The sequence below is a fragment of the Octopus bimaculoides genome, chromosome 15 (genome assembly GCF_046866305.1).
Source record: "Octopus bimaculoides isolate indiv1 chromosome 15, ASM4686630v1, whole genome shotgun sequence".
NCBI classification, from domain to species: domain Eukaryota; kingdom Metazoa; phylum Mollusca; class Cephalopoda; order Octopoda; family Octopodidae; genus Octopus; species Octopus bimaculoides.
This window is the reverse complement of record NC_142942.1, coordinates 28,462,133-28,481,505: the sequence shown is the minus strand read 5'-3', so window position 1 is coordinate 28,481,505 and position 19,373 is coordinate 28,462,133. Positions and strand designations below refer to the sequence as shown.

General features: G+C 36.4%; 1 protein-coding gene across 3 annotated transcripts in view; it reads left to right on the top strand.

Moving 5' to 3' along the window:
- LOC106881258 (uncharacterized) overlaps positions 1-18,881 on the top strand; it is a 78,266-nt gene extending 59,385 nt beyond the window's left edge. For all 3 annotated transcript variants that reach the window (XM_089363640.1, XM_089363639.1, XM_014931579.3), the window contains 4 exons: positions 789-860; positions 9,820-10,005; positions 17,678-17,774; positions 17,913-18,881. In XM_089363640.1, the coding sequence (XP_089219766.1) occupies positions 789-860; positions 9,820-10,005; positions 17,678-17,774; positions 17,913-18,639 (1,082 nt within the window). In that variant the 3' untranslated portion in view covers positions 18,640-18,881. The remainder of the gene's footprint in view (positions 1-788; positions 861-9,819; positions 10,006-17,677; positions 17,775-17,912) is intronic.
- Positions 18,882-19,373: the final 492 nt, after the last annotated feature.

Genomic DNA, 19,373 nt, shown 5'->3' with positions numbered 1-19,373 from the left:
TACAACTATTTCACAATGCCAAATTAAGGAGAGAGTCTCACACACACACAATGAGCTTCTTTAAGTTTCCATCTAACAAATCTACTGAAAAGGCTTTGCTACCTGAAATCATGTGGTTGGGAAGCAAACTTACCACACAGCTATGCCTGTGAATGTGAAAAATATCTATGACAATGAAAATACATTCTTTTTATCAACTCTCAGAGTGGTTGGCGTTAGGAAGGGCATCCAGCTGTAGAAACTCTGCCAAATCAGATTGGAGCCTGGTGTAGCCATCCGGTTTCACCAGTCCTCAGTCAAATCGTCCAACCCATGCTAGCATGGAAAGCGAACGTTAAACGATGATGATGATGAACTCTATTCCAAAAATCAAGAAGTATTTAAAATTGTCTAATACCAAGTACCAGCTTGAATTGATTTCAGGAAAACAGTATCATTTAAGTTAATTATGTTGTTGTCATCATTATCATCATCATCATCAACAACAGATTTCAGTATTAACGCCAACCAAACTTAGGATTGGTATTAAACTGTTTTATAGCTTACAGTTCTAAATTTGATTTCTTTTCATGTTATGTTTTTTTTTAATAGTCGATAATAATTACATATTAAATGTTATATTATTAGAAATTCTCATACTAAAAAACTGATTTGAATAGAAATTTTATATTTCATTAATATTAAAACACAGTTATAGCCATACCAGTCCATAATTATTCTTGAACAAAAATTTTAGAAAAAACATTGTTAAAACTACCATAATTTCTTTCTTTCTTCATATTTATCAGATTCACCAAAGATGTTCTTGGAAAACAATGCAGCTCTTTGTTCTGGAAAAGAAATTAATGATGGTGTTTGGGGTATGAACAGAGTTGACTTTAATATGCATTGTAATTTATATCATGAGACAGAAAAGATACATTCAGGGCAATTATGGAGCACTTTGTATGTGTATATTACTTTTAGTCTACTAGCTTACACTTGTAATATATGTATTATAAAATGGGTGCCTCCCAGTTTCAGTTATGTTGCCATGCTTGTATCTGTCTGTGTATTTATTGATCTATCTATCTTAATAGTAGTAAAATAAATGGCTCTTCTGTCAGTTCTCATATTCATATGCATCAGGATATTATGAAACATGTTGTGCTTCATTTTTTTTTTTTTTTATGGCAGCCAAACCAGGTATACTGGTCTCTCAGTTTTCAGTTAAGTTAACTCAAGTTTCTCTCCTTTCTTCTCTCTGTTTTTCTCTTTCTCACCCTCATGTTCTAATAAGTGACTTCCTTCATTGTTTCACATTTCATATCACCATCATCATCATCATCATTTAGCATCCATTTTCCATGTTGGCATGGGTTAGATGGTTTGACTAGAACTGGTGAGTTGGAAAGCTGCATCAGATTTCAGCCAGATGCCCTTCCTAATGCCAACCACTCCACTGTGTACACAGGTACCTTTAACATGTTACCGGCACAGGTGCATTTTACGTGTCACCGGCACAGGTGCATTTTATGTGTCATCAGCACTGGCCATGACTATGATTTCACTAAACTTGACACAGCAAATTGCCAGCAGTGTCAGTCACTTGTCATTGTCTCCATGAGACACAACATCCAAAGATCATATTTCACCACCTCATCCTACATCTTGGGTTTACTTCTTCCATAGGTTTCCTCCACAGTTAGAGGTCAACACTTCTTTACTCAGCTGTTCTTGTCCATACACATCACATGGCCATACCAGCACAATCTTTTCTATTGCACACTACACTTGATCCTCTTATACTCAATTTTTCTTTTAAGACACTCACAGTCAGTGATACATGCACACTGACATTGCACATCCAATGGAGCATACTAGCTTCATTCCTTTCAAGCCTGATTAACTATACAGTAACTAGACCATATCCCACTCCACCAGATGTGGTGATTCTTGATGGGCCAGGGGTTTTCTCTGTTTTCATATCCTTCATAGATTCATCTACTATGTTACTGTCTATTTGGATAGCTGGTTCCTCTGTTAGGTCTACATTTAACAGCCTTTCATAGTGGCACTTCCAAGCCTCTTTCTTTGCAGAGTCACTAACTACAAGTAAACCATCATCCATGCAAACGCACTTACAACATCAGTTTTCCCTGACACACTCTCTTGCAAACTGAAACACCTCAAGCTGCTTGTCCTCACACCTCAGAACATTGGCAAGCTTCTTCCTTTTTGCTTCTCCCCAAGTTAAGTAAACCTGCCTCCCAGTTTCCCTTCTAACTAACTGATATAGTTCTTTGCTCTAATGGTCTTGCCACCTACACTGTTCCACCACCATGTCACCCTAAGTCTGGTTGGGACTTTGCACCAGCCACAAATTTGGTCTGTGGCTCAGTAAGTTGTCTCATAGGAACTTCTAGTTATCCTCTACATTACATATCTCTAACTCCTGCTTCATTTATAATCTCTCTAAATCTCTGATTATTCAAAGGATCCTTAAATTTCCAGAACTTTCTTTTTCAGACTAGTCTGCTTCTTGAAATTCATCTAGTCTGTAGTCTAAAGTCACTAATGACTAACCAATATTGAGGGGGTACATTCTTCACCAGGGAAGGTCTTTGCATTTTTGAACAACAAAATAGTTCACTTTCTGGTGAGAATGTAGTCAATTTGGCTAGCTTTGCCAACAGATTGATAGATTATCAGGCGAGTGGCAGGCTTCCTAAATTTGGTGTTGCAGATCATAAGATTATTTACATCACAGAACTCCAGAAACCTTGTTTCCACCTACAGGAACCAACTCCATGGCCACCATGCCTTCTGCAGAAGATACATGGTAGCTGCCCAGCATGTCACTTGAAATCACCAGCCATGAAGAGGTCACAGTTGTTTGTTTTTGAGGTAGTCTGTAAAAGAATATTATAAAAACGATCTTTTTATTCATTTGGCAGGCCCAGTTGGGGTGCATAGGCAGAGATAATTGTTGCTATACTATTTTGTAAAACTAGTCTAAACCCAAGTACTCTATCACACACTCTGACTAACTCAATGACGTTATCCACCCATTTCTCAGCTAGGAGTGTACCCACACCACCCACCTCATTACTGTTATGTTTTTCATCTCTGGGGAGCCTGGCTGAAGCACCCCTCCACCTCACTTCTTGAAAACAGTTTACATGGACACACCTCCACTCAAGCATTTCAACCATCTCACCAGACCTACCTTTCATTGTGCCTATATTGACAGTGCCAATTCTAAGGATGTGAAGGGGGTAGAGGGAGGGATCAAGGAGAACTGGGGTGGCATTTTGCATTTGAAAGGAAGGTTTGAACAAGCGTTTGTCAAGAGACATGTCATAACAGTTGTCTTTAATCTATCATCATTCATATATGTTGCACTAGCTGCATCTGCTTAAAGTGAGTGCTATGCAAGCTTTGTTAATAAAATTAAAATAGTTAATTAATTAGTTGATAGGTACTCTTCAATCACAGAGGATATACACTGCAGCATGTGTGTTGCAGTAATGTGGATGAAAGACTACTGAGAGGAGGAAGAGTTTCTAAGAGAGGTTCTGGTACAGAAGTGAAAGAGGGAGAGAAAGAGAGGGGGGGTTCTGGTATAGGTGGTGGTGGCAAGAAAGGTTGAGTGCATGACACGTAAGGAAATGTCTAAACTACTACTAGGTGTGCTAAATGAGACAAAATTGCGATTATAAGTTAGTTTAAATTAAATTAGAGACAGGTTAGTATTTTACTCGGTAGAAATGCAAATAGATGAATGAGGTACAATTAAAGGCAAAGAAGAAGCAACAACTTAGCTGGTCATTTTGTCAAATATGGAAGAAAGTCACGAGCAGAGTAATTTTGAGGACAATGCATATCCAAAGGGGTTTATATATAAAGCAGCAACAAGAAGAAGAGAAGTGGCTGCCATGCTTGCCAGATCATAAACAGTATTAAGAGATAGATACAAAAAACAGCTATGCTAATTTCCAGAGTAGATGCAGTAATTATCATAGGGACCCTACTTCATTTCACAACTTCTCTAATTTTCCCCTCAAAATTCCCATGCCTTTAGTAGTAGTTGTAATTTGTTCTTTCTATCTGTCTGTCTGTAATGGTAAGTAGCTTAAAAATTTCTCTCAATGATATTATGAAAGAGGTGTACTATAAATATATATTGATATTTAGCAGAAGCAACAGAGTGATTCAAGGGCCAAGAGTTTTGTGTGTTAGCACTTATCAAACTATTTTTCCTGTATATATATATATATATATATATATATATATATATATATATATATTGCCATGGTAGGCTCCATAACCTCTCCGCTGCCAGAAGCTGCCTATTGACAAGAAAGAATTTCCCTTTCTCGTCCCTGTCTACTCACCCCTCTACTAGCAGTTGCTTATCCATGGAGGCTTTGTGGAACTGAAGGAAATTGCAATTCATGTTTTAGTCAATATCTGTTTACACTGACATGCATAAGGACCTGCTGCATGTGCCTGCAAAAGTCTTTTTTGCAGATACTGGAAACAGTCCTCAGACTACCCTTTCATGCTTCACAAGTCTACAAACTTAAGCCACTACAATCAATGTTCGTACAATGAAAAATAGGTCTGGTGAGATTGTTGAAATACTTGAATAGGGACATGTAGATGTGTGTTGTGTGCAAAAGGCACAATGGACAGGAGTCTCATCTAGACTGCTTGTGGCAAGGAACATACATACAAATTCTTCTAAATGAATAGGTGGTGGGCATATATTTTTGGTAAAGAAATAGGTGAATAAGGTGATTGAGGTAGTCAGGGTGTCTGGATATGAAGACAGGGAAGCCCTTGGTCCACTGGGAATTACCACTCAAATACAGATAGGATCCGGTCTAGTCATCCGTATAATTAATCAGATTATTCAGAAAGGTGTTATCCTTAATGACTGGTGTAGCAGCATTATAGTCAGCTGCTACAATAGTAAAGGAGATGGCTTAGATAATAGATACAAGTATTACAGAGGTATTACATTGCTGAACCAGAGCATAAAAGTTATAGAGATTTTATTGTCTGACTGATTAAAAACAGAATTAGACAAGCCATGTCCAGGGGTGCTGTCAGTAAGGTGAGAGCCATGAGTACTGTGGTGAATTTAGTGTACAGGTAGGTGTTCACTAGGGCTTGTTCTCAATCCCCTCCAATTCATTATTTTCCAGGGCAGAACAGAAAATTTCAAGACTAGCTGCCCTTTGGAACTACTATATGCTGATAAACTTGTTTTCATAGTGGAATCTGTTACAGAAATAGAAAAGAAATTCCTAGTGTGAAAGTGAAACTTAAAATTAACTTAGCAAAGACCAAAATTCTTGTAAATATGAAAACTAGTAGCATTTTTACCTCCTTCAGGTAAAATAGCCCTGTTGAATATGTGAGAAAGGTGGAGTCAGGAATCCCATATGGTGTACCCAGTGCAATCTATGGACTTCAAAAAGTGCAAAGGAATCACAGCAATGCTAACAGAGAAAGTAGTGTTTGTATGTGAAAGATGCACTGGTGCCATAAAGACTAAGGGCTGATGGAAATTAGTTTTTCTCAAATACCTTAGAGGTTGTAGATAGTTTCCATTACCTATGCAATCTAATTAGCAGTAGAAGGGGATGTTCTGAAAATATAGTTGCTAGAATAAGAATAGGATGGAGAAAGTTCTGGGAGCTATTACTGCTGTTGTCAACAAACTGTCTCTCTTATGAGTGAAAGGCAGAGTGTATGATGCTTGTGTATGAACAGCAATGCTATATGGTAGTGAAACATGAGCCCTGAATTCAGAGGACATATGAAGACTAGAGACGCATGAAACTAGTATACTCTATTGGATGAGCAATGTCAGAGTGCACGGAAGACAGAATGCTAATGTACTGAGAGAAAAATTGGTCATAAGAGGAATCACATGTAGTGTGCAAGAGAAAAGACTGAATTGGCTTGATCATATGATGCATATGGATGAGGACAGTTACATAAAGAAGTCCAAATGCTTAATATGGATGAAACATATGGAAAAGGGAGACCCCAGAAGACATGGGACAAATTATTGAAGGTGGATCTCAAAATGCAGAGCCTTGCAGAGCAGATGACAAAGGACCAAGATGGTTGGTGATTTACTGTGGTCAAGAAGACCTGACCATCACAGCAAAAATGATATCCTAAAAACCCACCGCCTCTCTGATATTTCCCCCAACTTTCATCTTCTAACACTTATCACTCTCCTATGTATGGTATTACTTGGCTGTTTGTAATCACCTGAGAGCTGAATCAGCACATATTACATACCCCCTCCCCCAGAACCACTTCCATTTCTCATTATTATCTCTGCTCACTATTTCTACAATCATTTCCTTCCTATGCCCTCAGCCAATACTCTCTCCCTTCTACTATGCTCCATTCTTAACACCTCTTGTATCTGCTATCCTTCTCAATGCCCTCTATTATCTATCATCATGCCCCACTTACTATAGCCCCTTCTCTGTCACTTCTGCACCTTTCACCTCATTCTATTACTTTCTGATCTGTTCCTGAACCAGTCATATATCTTTCACCTTACCCCTCTCCATACTGGTGTCTCCCTTCAACTGCACCTCCACCCTTCTTCATTACTCACCACATTCATCACTACCATCTTTAACCATCTGTTACTCCCCCTTCACACCCTTATGAATGTATCCATTCTCTCCTTTCCTCCCATGACCCGCTGTCCATATCCTCTCTTATGCTCACCTTCCTTTCATCTCCTTAAGCCAAGTGTCTCCTCTATAGCGAGTATACATTAGCCTTTCAACACTTGGTGTAAAGCCACCTTCTCATCACAGATAATCCCCACTTAGTAGTGGGAGCTTTTTCTTTTTGTTTTTCCTTGTTTTCTTCTGTTGCAAATTACACAACATCACTAGTGCTAGTGGCACAAATATAGCACCCAGTACACTCTTTTAAGTAGTTAGCTTTAAAAAGGGTATCCAGCTGTAAAAACTATTCCAAAACTAACATTAGAGCTCAACGTGGATGTTAAGTGATGATGTTGATGATGACACCTCCCCCCATACACACACCATACATCTCTCAAATTGTTCCAAATAAATCAACTTTAACATCATTATATTATTTGATAGCAATAATCCAATGAGGAAGCTTCTACATTGTCATTTGACCTACTAGAAATAGCAGTGAAGTTTTCTTCAAACACACTGCCATCGTATGAAAAGACACATTGGATAATGTTGTTTCAGTTACACTGTTCTATACATAATGATGGTGTGATAACATCTGGAATAGCCTTTGATCATAGACCTGTCTGCTTTAGTAGGTCTGGCCTTGGGCTAAATAACCACAACTAGCCACTGACTGTTTTTTAACACAGTTACTCAACCTACTGTGAATATAATATTTTTTATGGTACCAGCATTGACAGTTGTCACTCTATAGTTGTTATTCTGACAGGAAGAGAGAGAGAGATTCTGAAAGTAGATCCTTTGGCTGGTCTCTGCCTTCTCTATCTAAAATGAAGAAGAAAGTTTTTTTGCAATCACTTGGCAGCAACCAAGTTTTTCATACATGGTTAGCTGCTTCCATTTTTTAATGAATTACTATGAATAACCATTATTATTATTATTATTAAGAAGGCGGTGAACTTGCAGAATCATTAGCAGGCTGGGAGAAATGGTTACCGTTATTTCATCTGTCACTACATTCTGAGTTCAAATTCCGCTGAGGTCAACTTTGCCTTTCATCCTTTTGGGCTTGATGAAATAAGTACCAGACTAGTCCTTTCCCTCAAATTTCATGTCTTGTACCTATAGTAGAAAGGATTATTATTATTATTAAGTAAGGCAGTGAGTTGGCAGAATCGTTAGCATGCCAGGTGAAATACTTAGCGATATTTCATCTGCTGCTATGTTCTGAGTTCAAATTCTGCCAAGGTCGACTTTGCCTTTCATCCTTTCAATGTTGGTAAATGAAGTACCAATGAAACACTAGGATTAATATAAACAACTAGTCCCCTCCCCAAAAATGTCAAGCTTTGTACCTTCAGTAGAAAGGATTATTATTATTATTATTATTAAGGTGGTGAGCTGACAGAATCGTTAGTACACCAGACAAAATACATAGTGGCATTTCATCTATCATTACATTCTGAGTTTAAATTCCACCAAGGTGAACATTGCCTTTCTTCCTTTTGGGTCAATAAAATAAGGACCAGTTGAAGACTAGGGTTGATGTAATCGACTAGCCCCTTCCTTGTACCTGTAGTAGAAAGGATTATGATTATTGAGTGAGAGAGCAGTGAATACCATCAAAGTGACACTGGAGTACAAATATACAAAGCTCATCATGACTAGTGCTATTTTCTTAGTCTGTGACATAAGGGGTAAATTTCTCAATTGCAAATTGATGGTAACTTTAGCATACATGAAATATAGGAACACACCTTGTGACTGTTTGAGTCATGTAAAAGAGCAGGAACATCAATGTATATAAGTATGGGACTTACAAAGATATAGATATGGAGATTGGGCTCTCCATATGCATTTTCAGGACAAGGTTGGGTAATGATAAGAGTTTCATAGTAAGTGTATTACAAGAAACTACTTGGAAATGATGTTGGAATGTGTAAGGCAGATGGAAGCATAAGAAGACTTAAGCTCTTTTGTTTTCTTAGAATTCCCATCTCTTAGTTGGACATCTTGGTGAGAAATTTCTTTAAAACAGTAGTCAGATTTTACTCTGTAGAAAATCTAGACAGAAATTTTTTTTTCTTTTACTGCAGCAGATGCAATTTTCTTTAGTAAATCTAAGCAGAAAAACTTCATATTAATTAGTAGCGAGAAATTGATACAAGATAAAGTTCATGTGTTGTAACAAGTACTACATAGAAAGATATAGTTATAAGCATATTAATAATTAACCTTCTCCTCACTGTTGCTGCAGTTTGTTGCCCTGTAGCTACTTTCAATTCCGAACAAGGCTAAACTTCTGTTTTCTGACACCTTTTTCATTGTTTATATACTAACCACAAGGTAATCAAGCTTTGAAATCGAACTTAGTTTTGGGAATTTTTTACTGACCGAAAATGGCCACTCCTGCATTTGAAGGTTTTCTGGAAGAAATTTTATTTGATTCTGACTCAGATGACAATTTTGAAGGAATTATTCAGGCAGATATAGATGGTGAAATTATTCGAGGATATGCTGAGTGGATACTATCATCCATAGCTAGATAGTTTAAAGAAAGTACTGGCCTCAAGGAGGTACATTTCTGAGGGGCAACTCTATTGTTTATTCCTTAATGCTTTACATAAAAATATTATTCATCCCTTCTTTTATTGGTATACAAAAAAATCAAGTCTGTACACACAATACAACAAAAGTTATAACAATTTTAAAACAGTAGGTGCTCATATCTTTTGTCCTTCAAAAATAATACAGTGGCAGAGGAAAGTATTCTAGGGGTAAATCAGTGTGCTGAAGGTTAGCAGCATTAATAAACTATATTAAATGATAATCTTTTCTATTATAGACACGAGGCCTGAAATTTATGGGGAGGAAGCTAGTTGGTTACATCGGCACCTGTGTGCAACTGGTAGTTATTTCATCAATGCCGAAAGGATGAAAGGCAAAGTCAACCTTGGCTGAATTTGAACTCAGAATGTAAAAGATAGACAAAATGTTAAAAGCATTTTGTTCAGCATGCTGACAATTCTGCCATCTTGCTGCCTTAAGCTATACAAATTATTATTCTTCATATATTTGATTGGATTTGAATTTGACATTTCAAAAAGTTATTTTTTTCTTGTAGATTCTAAAAGTATTGAATGTAAAATTAATGAAAGGAATGATTTAGTGAACCCAGTTTCTCAAGAAACAGTCCATGAGACTTTCCCTCCAGCAGATTTTACTCTTGTATCAACATCGAAAAAGACTGTGGTACTTTCTTGGAATTTGGTAAATGATATGGAAAATTTAAGGGCAGATAAACTTTTAGGTAAGTTTACAGGTTTATTCTTTCACTTTCTTCAAAATCTTTGCAAAATTTGTAGTTTTTGTTTTCAATGGTGTGTGTTAGCAAACTTATCCTCATTGTCTTTTTAACGTCCACTTTTCCAAGCTTGCATGGGTCAGATGGAGTTTATTGGGGCAAATTTTCGATAGCCAAATGCCCTTCTTGTCGTCAGCTGTTACCTGTTTCCAAACAAGGTAATATTTTTCCATAGAATATTGGAATTGAATGTCATTTACAACAATCACATGATATTGAAATATTTTCCTGTTAAATAATCCTTTCAACTATAAGCACAAGGCCTGAAATTTGGGGTTTGGAGCTAGTCAATTACACCAACCCCAATGTTCAACTGGTACTTATTCTATTGACCCCCAAAAGGATGAAAAGCAAAGCCAACCTTGGTGAAATTTGAACTCAGAATATGAAAACAAATGAAATGCCGCTAAACATTTTGTCTGGTGTGTTAACAACTCTGCTTTTTCCCTCTTAAGTAATATTTTAATTCGATTCTTTTGGAGCAACTAATGATAACATTAATATATTATACTACCAGTCTATTCTTACTATGGCTACTATGCTTTCAGAACACTGAGACCCACTGATAATTAGATCCCCTAGGTAACAGAAGCTACCAACTACTTTTTAGAAAACTTCCTAGATATTGTGGAGGGTCAGTTTCTCTTTCACACATGTTCTTACTACTTATTGCAAAGTACTAAGCAATTAGTGTTGGTAGATGGGTTTGCACCTGATTTGGATGTTTGTAGTTTGTGTAAGTATGCATGTAGAAGGAGTGTCATCTATTTTAGGAGTGCAGAAATGACCCGTCCAATTCATGTCAGCATAAAAAGCTGATGTAAAACAATGACAATTAAGACTATGGTGGCAATAGCCATTATGAATCTCATCATCTTTACCTTTCGCTTGTATTTAATGCATTTACTGTACAAAAGTGAATATATTAATTCTACATCAATCTACATGACAGCTAATTTTGTTATTAGACTTGATATCCCATTATTCTGTTTTATGTTTCTTTTTCCAAATCAATACAATATTTAGAACTGAGGTTTATTAATATGATTGAAATTATTGTGTGTGCAGGCATTAACCCCTTGCCTGGCAATGGCAAGATATCTCGTTTTTGTATGTTTGACCTTTTTCAGAGTTGTACGAAATATCTCGTCCAAAAGTTATTCTCTCAAATAATGGCTGGGACAGAATATCTTGACTAACTCAACTCTTCTACGGTGCTTTTCAGGTGTAAACAAGTGTTTGTCCTAATCATACATCTGGCTGCACATCATGCCATTCATGCTCTCACTTCAGTAACATGACTCACGTCTCACATCATTGCACTTACCAATCATTCATCATTAGCACACACATACGAACATACGTTTACTTATTCCAAGGACACATTTTGCATTTTTGCTTTTAATTTTTAAAATGAGCTGCAACAGTGAAATTGACATGAATTTTGCTAATCTTGACTCTTCAGATTCTAATGCAAGTGAATTGGATCCAGAAGTTATTCTCTGAGATGATGATGATAATGATAGTAATGATGATGCCTTGCTTGCTGCCAGGCAATGGTATCGGCTTCCTGTTGGAGATAATCTTGCACCTTTTACTCCACCATTTCCTTTCATTGGAGACCCAGGAATATCAATTGATTGTGATGTTTTGGAAATGACTCCTTGGTTTTTTTATCCCTTTATTTTGATGATTTAGTTGACTTTATGTGCAGTGAGACAAATAGATTTGCACAACAAACTTCACCTAGAGATAAGAATTGGCACCTTATTACAGTCAGGGAAATGCGTTTATTTTTTGCTGTGAACATACTTGGAAGTATTATAAAGGCACCGGATTTGGAAATGCACTGGTCAAAGCATCCTCTTCTTGAACAGCCAATTTATGGAACTGTCATGTCTCTAAAGCGATTTTGTAAAATAAAAGAATATCTACATTTCGTTGATAATGACTCTTATGACAAAGCAAGTCACCCAAATCCTAAGTTGCATAAAATATATGATATATATTCTAAGCTACAACAGAAGTTTCAGCATTCATACATGCTAAAATGAGACATTTCCATTGATGAGAGTCTCATGTTATACAAAGGCAGATTGGGTTGGGTTCAATATTTACCCTTGAAGAATAGATTGGAGTTAAATATTTCATGTTATGTGAATCTGACACTAGCTATGTGTGGGAATTTATGATTTATTGTGAAAAGGGAACCCAAATTAGCAACAAATATCAAGAACTTACTATGACACCATGAATAGTGATGAATCCTGTGGAACCTTTGCTGAGAAAAGGATATCGCCTAACTGTGGACAATTTTTATGCTTATCCAGAACTAGCAGATATTTTAGTAGCTAATTACACAGATTTTCTAGAAACAATACATCTCACAAGAAAGGATTTGCCAAAAAAAAAAAAGTGAAATTTGTGCTTTTCAAAGAGGAAAGGTGATGGCACTAAAATAGAAGGATACAAAAGATGTTACTATGATCTCTACCATTCATAATCCATCCAAGGAAACAGATAATAAAGCCACAAGTGGTTTATGATTACAACTTCACTATTGGTGTAGTTGACAAACTCAACCAACATTTAGTTGATTACCCCGTATCCCAAAAACATGGAAAGAGGTAGTACAAGAAGGTGTTTTTTCACATGATGGACTGGCAGTGTGGAATTCATACATACTTTATAAAGAATCATTGACTCAAATGAATGCAGCCACAGCAAAACTAATGTCTCATATGAAATACAGACTTGAAGTTATTGAAAATCATGTTGATGTTCCTCGTCAATGAATTGGATGACCATCTTCATCTCATCCTACTCAGTACTCATTTGAACATTTTCCCATGGATATTCCTCTCACAGAAAAGAAGAAATTTCCCACAAGAAAGTGTGTGGAATGTGCAAAAAAATGGGATGCCTATGGAAAGCCAGTTTGCAAAGAATCCCGTTATATGTGTAAAATTTGCAAAGAATCCCGTTATATGTGTAAAATTTGCAAAGTTCCATTATGTGTAACTCCATGTTTTGAAGCATTTCATTCAAAGTAGCCATGTAATGAAAGAAAAGTACTACAAGTAAAGCGAGTAATGTTTCTTTGCTTTTATTTATCCCTTCCTTTTATTTAAAACAGTCTTTCCAATTTTTTTCAATTTATTTATTTTTTTTACAGAAGACAAGATATTTCAGTTTTGCTTACGTATGATAATGATAACATATATATTTAAATAAATATATACAATATTTAAATTCTAATACTTTCCTGAGCAACCAGACAAAAAAAAATCGTCTGGTTTTGCATGTTTTTTTTTTTTTAAATCTGCCACGTGAGGTATGAGAGTGTATGTGAGTAGGTGTGTATGCATGTACGCAACATCTCTCCAAAGCTTACCTCCACATCCATCCACTAGAGCATGGGCACATTCATGCACAATCATCCAATTATGCAGATGAACTGCACACAAACCAACCTCATGTACAATACTTCTGAGATGCACACCACCAAAAACATGGATGCCTTCAAAAATATAAATAGATTGCAATCATGTATACATAGGCGCAGGAGTGGCTGTGTGGTAAGTAGCTTACTTACCAACCACATGGTTCCGGGTTCAGTCCCACTGCGTGGCACCTTGGGCAAGTGTCTTCTACTATAGCCTTGGGCCGACCAAAGCCTTGTGAGTGGATTTGGTAAACGGAAACTGAAAGAAGCCCGTTGTTGGGGTGGGGGTGGGAGTGACAAACACACATATACCTATATATGACAGGTATTAAGTAAAAAACCATAAATCCCAAATTTGTACATGTGAATTGGAAGTATTGTGGGCACACATTGTACATATATATGATAAAACAAAATGAATATAATGCACATGCAAACAAACACATACACACGCAAGCACACATACACAGATACACAAAGAAACAGTCTCCATACACAAATACAGACATGAAACAAAAGATACTATGTAAGATATGCACACACAATTAACAATCCAACTACTCTATGCATACACTTCAACAGTGTGGACAAGTGCATGCAAACACTACATTTGACCAAAATGATGTTGAACACTGTTTTTTGTGACTCTAATTTGATATTTCCTTTAATATTTTTCTCCTTATTTCTGCTTTATTCTTATTTTTATGGCTGCTTCTACTCACCCTTAACACTTCCACTGGCACACAATAAATACAATATGTATTCAGACATGTTATGCTTACACTTAAAATCTACTCCTTGAACCCATGAAATTGGTGACCTCTCCATAGATCCACCTGATGGTGGTGGTGGTGGCGGCGGCAATGACACTCAGAGAGCACAAACCTCCGCCAGAGCAACACCAATGTCCTCTCAACAATTAGCCACAGAGGATTTTTAAAATGAGAATATCTAAAATAAACTTAGCTGCTCTCACAAACGAGAATACTAAAAATGAACTTGACCGCTCTCAAAAATTAAGTGAAAAAACCAGAAAAATAATCTAGAATCCTTGTCCAGTACCAGATAATCCCAAAATCTAATAAGTTTATGCCAGTCACGAGGCCAAACATCCCTGAAAGTTTCATCTGAATCTATCCAGCAGTTCTTGAGATATCTTGTCTACAAACAAACAAACACAACTGAAAACAATAGCTCTGTCCATGCTAAGGCAGAGGTGATAATAATATTAATAATAATGGATAATGTGTTAGGAAGAATACTTAATTGGACTGGGAGAATAACTTCAGGATTGCCTGAATGGAGTCGTATCTAATTGGATGACTAGAGGGAGAACAGTACTTCTTAGGAAAGACAAAAGCAAAGGCAATATAGCTAGTAATTATACACCAATCACTTGTTTACCATTGGCATGGAAGCTGTTAACAGGAATGCTCTCAGTAAGCATTTATAAGCATCTTCACAGTCAGAATTTACTTTCAGTAAAACTGAAAGGTTGCAGGAAGAAGACTAAAGAAACACATGAACACATAGACAAAGCAGCCCTAAAAGGAGTGGAATCTAGAAGCAAAAATTTAACAATAGCAAGGATAGATTATAAGAAAGCTTATAACATGCATGATTCCACACTCATGTGTTTGAGAATATTCTCAGTATTACAGACAGCATAAATGAGTTAATCATGAAGAAATGGAAAGTAAATCTCTATTCAGGTGAAACAGCCTTTGGGAAAGTTAATTTCAAGAGAGGGGAGAACAACTTCAGGATTGCCTGAATGGAGTTGTATCTAATTGGATGACTATTTGTAGTATGTTTAATCTCCCTCTTGAATAGCCATGTTGAGTCATTCCATCTGTTAACATAGAGTTCCGTGTTGACCGTTTGGTTCCATTCAAGTAATTTGTAATGGATAATCCCTTCCCAGTCCCACCATACGCACAACATCTTTTACACGGATGAAGATCTTGTTTCATGCGCAGTGTTGTCACTTAAAGCATGTGGAACCCATGCTCCATACTTCTGAACCTTTCCCATCAAGTGAAGATGCTTCTCTATAGCAGTGTGAGAGCATTCCATTTTCTCTACCAGTTCCCTTGTCGTTTGATGAGAATTTTCATACAAAAGTTGGTTTAATCCCTCTCCATCGAACTCAACTGGACAGCCAGAACGAGATGTGTCTTTGAGGTCAAAATTTCCATTTTTGAACTTGGCATACCAATCACGAGCGGTTCTTTCAGCCATGGCACCCTCTCCATACACAGCACAAATGTCGCGAGCAACTTTTGTGGCCTTAGAACCTTGATTAAAAGCAAAAAGAAAGAGGTGTCGAAAATGCTCGTTTTTATAACTTGACATTCCATTTTAATGATCTGAAAATAAACAAAAATTAACTAAAATCAACTAGATTAAAAAAAAAAAAAATAGATTCCAAAATAATTCAAAAATAGAATTCTTGATAAAAATAGATTCTAAAATTTAGAAAAATGGCAGAAACTTAGTTGAAACCTAATACATGGATGATCTGAAGCTTTTTAGTTAAAATTAAAAAGAGATAGATTCCTTAATACAACTGTAAGACTCTTCAGCAAAGATATAGGTACAGAATTTGACATAGATAAGTGCGCAATATTAGTCATAAAAAAAGGACAGGTAGTCAGCAGTGAAGGCATTCAGTTACCAGCTAGCCAAACATTAAAATCACTGAAAGAAGAGTATTAGAATCTGACAGGATTAACTATGTTAATGAACCTGAAGCTAAATGGCCTGAATCTAGTGAAGGTTGTAAATAATTAGGTAGTATTTCTACTTAGATATTCAGCAGCTTTTGTAGATTGGACATATTTGAATTAGCAATTCTAGACAGAAGAACTAGAAAGGAATTCAATATGAATGGAAGAACAGATGGATATAGGCAACTCAGAAAATAGTAGGGATTCTTAGGAAAGTTCTTAGCATCTAAGGTTACTTGTTGTAGCTCGATGTTAAGAAGTGTTTTTTTTTACCAACAGTCTCATCTGTTGTGTGTATACGAAATAATAATAATAATTTATTTGTATTAATATATAGAAATAACCAACTTAGAGTATTCAACAGTGCAACGGCACTAATAATATATCCTATAATAAGCAAAGTTACTGCCTTGTGATTACTTTCATGTACAGGATGTCCCGAAAGTCACTGAAGGGTTTCAATTTTTAATAACTTCCTTAATTTTACAAATGCATGCAATTTTGATGCAATATAAGGGACATATTGGCAATTAATATGTACAAGTCAAATTTTGCAACATCACTACATCACATGCAAAAAAATGACATCAAAGCTTGCACCGATTTCTCTGTTGATGTTCTCCTTCAGTTGCACCAGGGTCTCCAATCTGTTGATGTCAACCCTTTCTTTCAGGTATCCATGATTGAGACCTTTTTGCACCCGGCCATTCAAAGTAGACCTCACACATGGTTCTAGCAAGATGGGGCAACTGCTCATGCCGCAAGAGAAACAATGCAGTTTCTACAGCAGTGCTTTGGAGAGAGAATAATCTCCTGCTACGGCAATGTCAACTGGCTTTCATGTTCCCCAGACTTGGTTAGACCAGATTTTTTTTTGTGGAGATATCTGAAAGAGAGTGTTTACGTCAACAAGCCAGAGACTCTGGTGCAACTGAAGAACATCAATAGAGAAATCAGAGAAGTGAGATCTAAAACTCTTCAGGGTATTATGGTGCAAGTTTTGGAAAATGGTTGCCATTTAAGCGATGTCATTTTTCATATGTGATTCAGTGGTGTTGCAAAATTTGACTTGTGCATATTAATTTCCATTATGTCATTTATATTGTATCAAGATTTCATGCATTTATTTGTAAAATTAAGAAGTTACTAAAAATTGAAACCCATCAGTGACTTTTGGGACACCCTGTATTATTGGCATCCTTCCCAAATGATTAGTTTTTCTAGGTAGGATGTGTGTGTTTGCTGGAGTTTGTATTTCCCGTCTTCATATATATTCATCTGGTTGTGAGGAAAATTCACTTTTGACTGTCTTTCAGTCTACCCAGGTGAAGATTTATTTCATAATTGCATAATGTTAGACAAACTAAACACAACTACTAGTTCTATGGAGAAGCAAATTGATTCTGAAAAGCTCTTTATAAATCTTTCAAATCTTCTGTTGCAGGTTTCAAAATATACATTAATGGGCAACCAAAAGCTCTTGTGCCTAAATCACAGACTAGAATTATAATTTCAGACTTAATTCCATCATTAACTTATAAGTAAGTGAATCTTAAAAAGAATTTTAATTGTTTATTTAATGGTATTTTTCATTATTTCATTGGTTTCTTTAGTTATAATGTTCACTTTCTTTATGTCCTTATCATATTTAATAAATTATTCTCTTTTATTCTAACTAGATTCAATGTGACAACAGTATCAGCATTTCAAGAATCCAAAATGTCTCCAACAATCATTGCAGTTTATCATTGCCCTTTGGAGCCTTTGGATGACATGGATGAAAACATAGTGAAGAGATCTTTCACTGATTTAGAAGGAAGTTATATAAGTAAACAACACTTCTATGAAAAACCTGATAATTTAGAGAAGATAATAGAAACATCAAATTCTACACATCTACCAGATGAATTTATGACAACAAATTCAAACCCTACTTCTATATTATTTCCATTTTCTAGTCCAAATCAAAAAGACATTTGTAAACAGTCACAAACCACTAATGATAGAACTTCCCCTGAGACATCACATAGCTCAACTAACAAAACAGATGTTAAACATGACCAATTTTTTATTGAAACTTTAAATAGTATTACAAACTCATGCTTTTCAATACTCTCTGTAACTGATGGACATCAAACTCTTGATAACTGGCCTAGCATCTCAGTTGCTACTGCTGAAACTTCAGGATCAGATCAGAAAAAGATGACTGTTGCAGAAACTGTAGAGCAACACTTCCTTCAGTGCAAAAAAAATACCTTAACTCTGGATTCTAATGAGGGAAGAGTTATTTTACAAGCAAATCAAAGGAAATCATTAAGCTTAAGTGATGTTGCTTCCAATCCTACCAGTGAAGCACATGGTTCTCTTCCCAATCAAGAAAGTGCATTGTCTTTATCTTTGGGATGAAACTAGAAAAGTTGGAGTTGAATAATTAAACTTATTTTTTAGCTTATGTGAAAGTGCCCCTGGTCAATATGCAAATATTATAATGTAATTTCAGGTAGGCTGGTTATTGTTATAGTAGTCCATGATACCCATTAAAATGTAGCCTGGAGAAAATCCAGCAATATCATTTGTCTTTTGCCTTTCTTTTAGTTTTGAGATCATTAAAACACTTATTGAAAAATAAACCTCATTTGATCACATTCCATAAGAGTATCTTGGTCACCCTATGAACTTTTCAGCTGACCCTTATACATATGTACATAGATCTCACGATTTCGGCATTTGCCGTTTCATTAAATTATGTTACCCAAAATCCCAAAGAATATTCTTCCTCGTGTTGTATTCACTGTCTGTCCACCTAACTCGGACCCCTCTCTCTCTCTCTCTTCGATTTTACCACCTGATTCGCCAAACTCCCTGACCCTAACTCTATATGAACCAGTGCAATACTCTGTTTCCCCTACTCGATTTTCAATTTCTCTGCTGATAGAGTTGGCACACTCAACGTCGGCACACTGAAAGGTAGGTCTGGTGAGATTGTTGAGATGCTTGAACGGAGACGTGTAGATTTGTGCTGCATCCAAGAAGTAAGGTGGAGAGGAGGTTCTGCTAGGTTCCTCACAGGCAAAGAACACAGTTTCAAGATTTTCTGGGCAGGGAACATTGATGGGGTCGGGGGCATGGGTATACTTCTT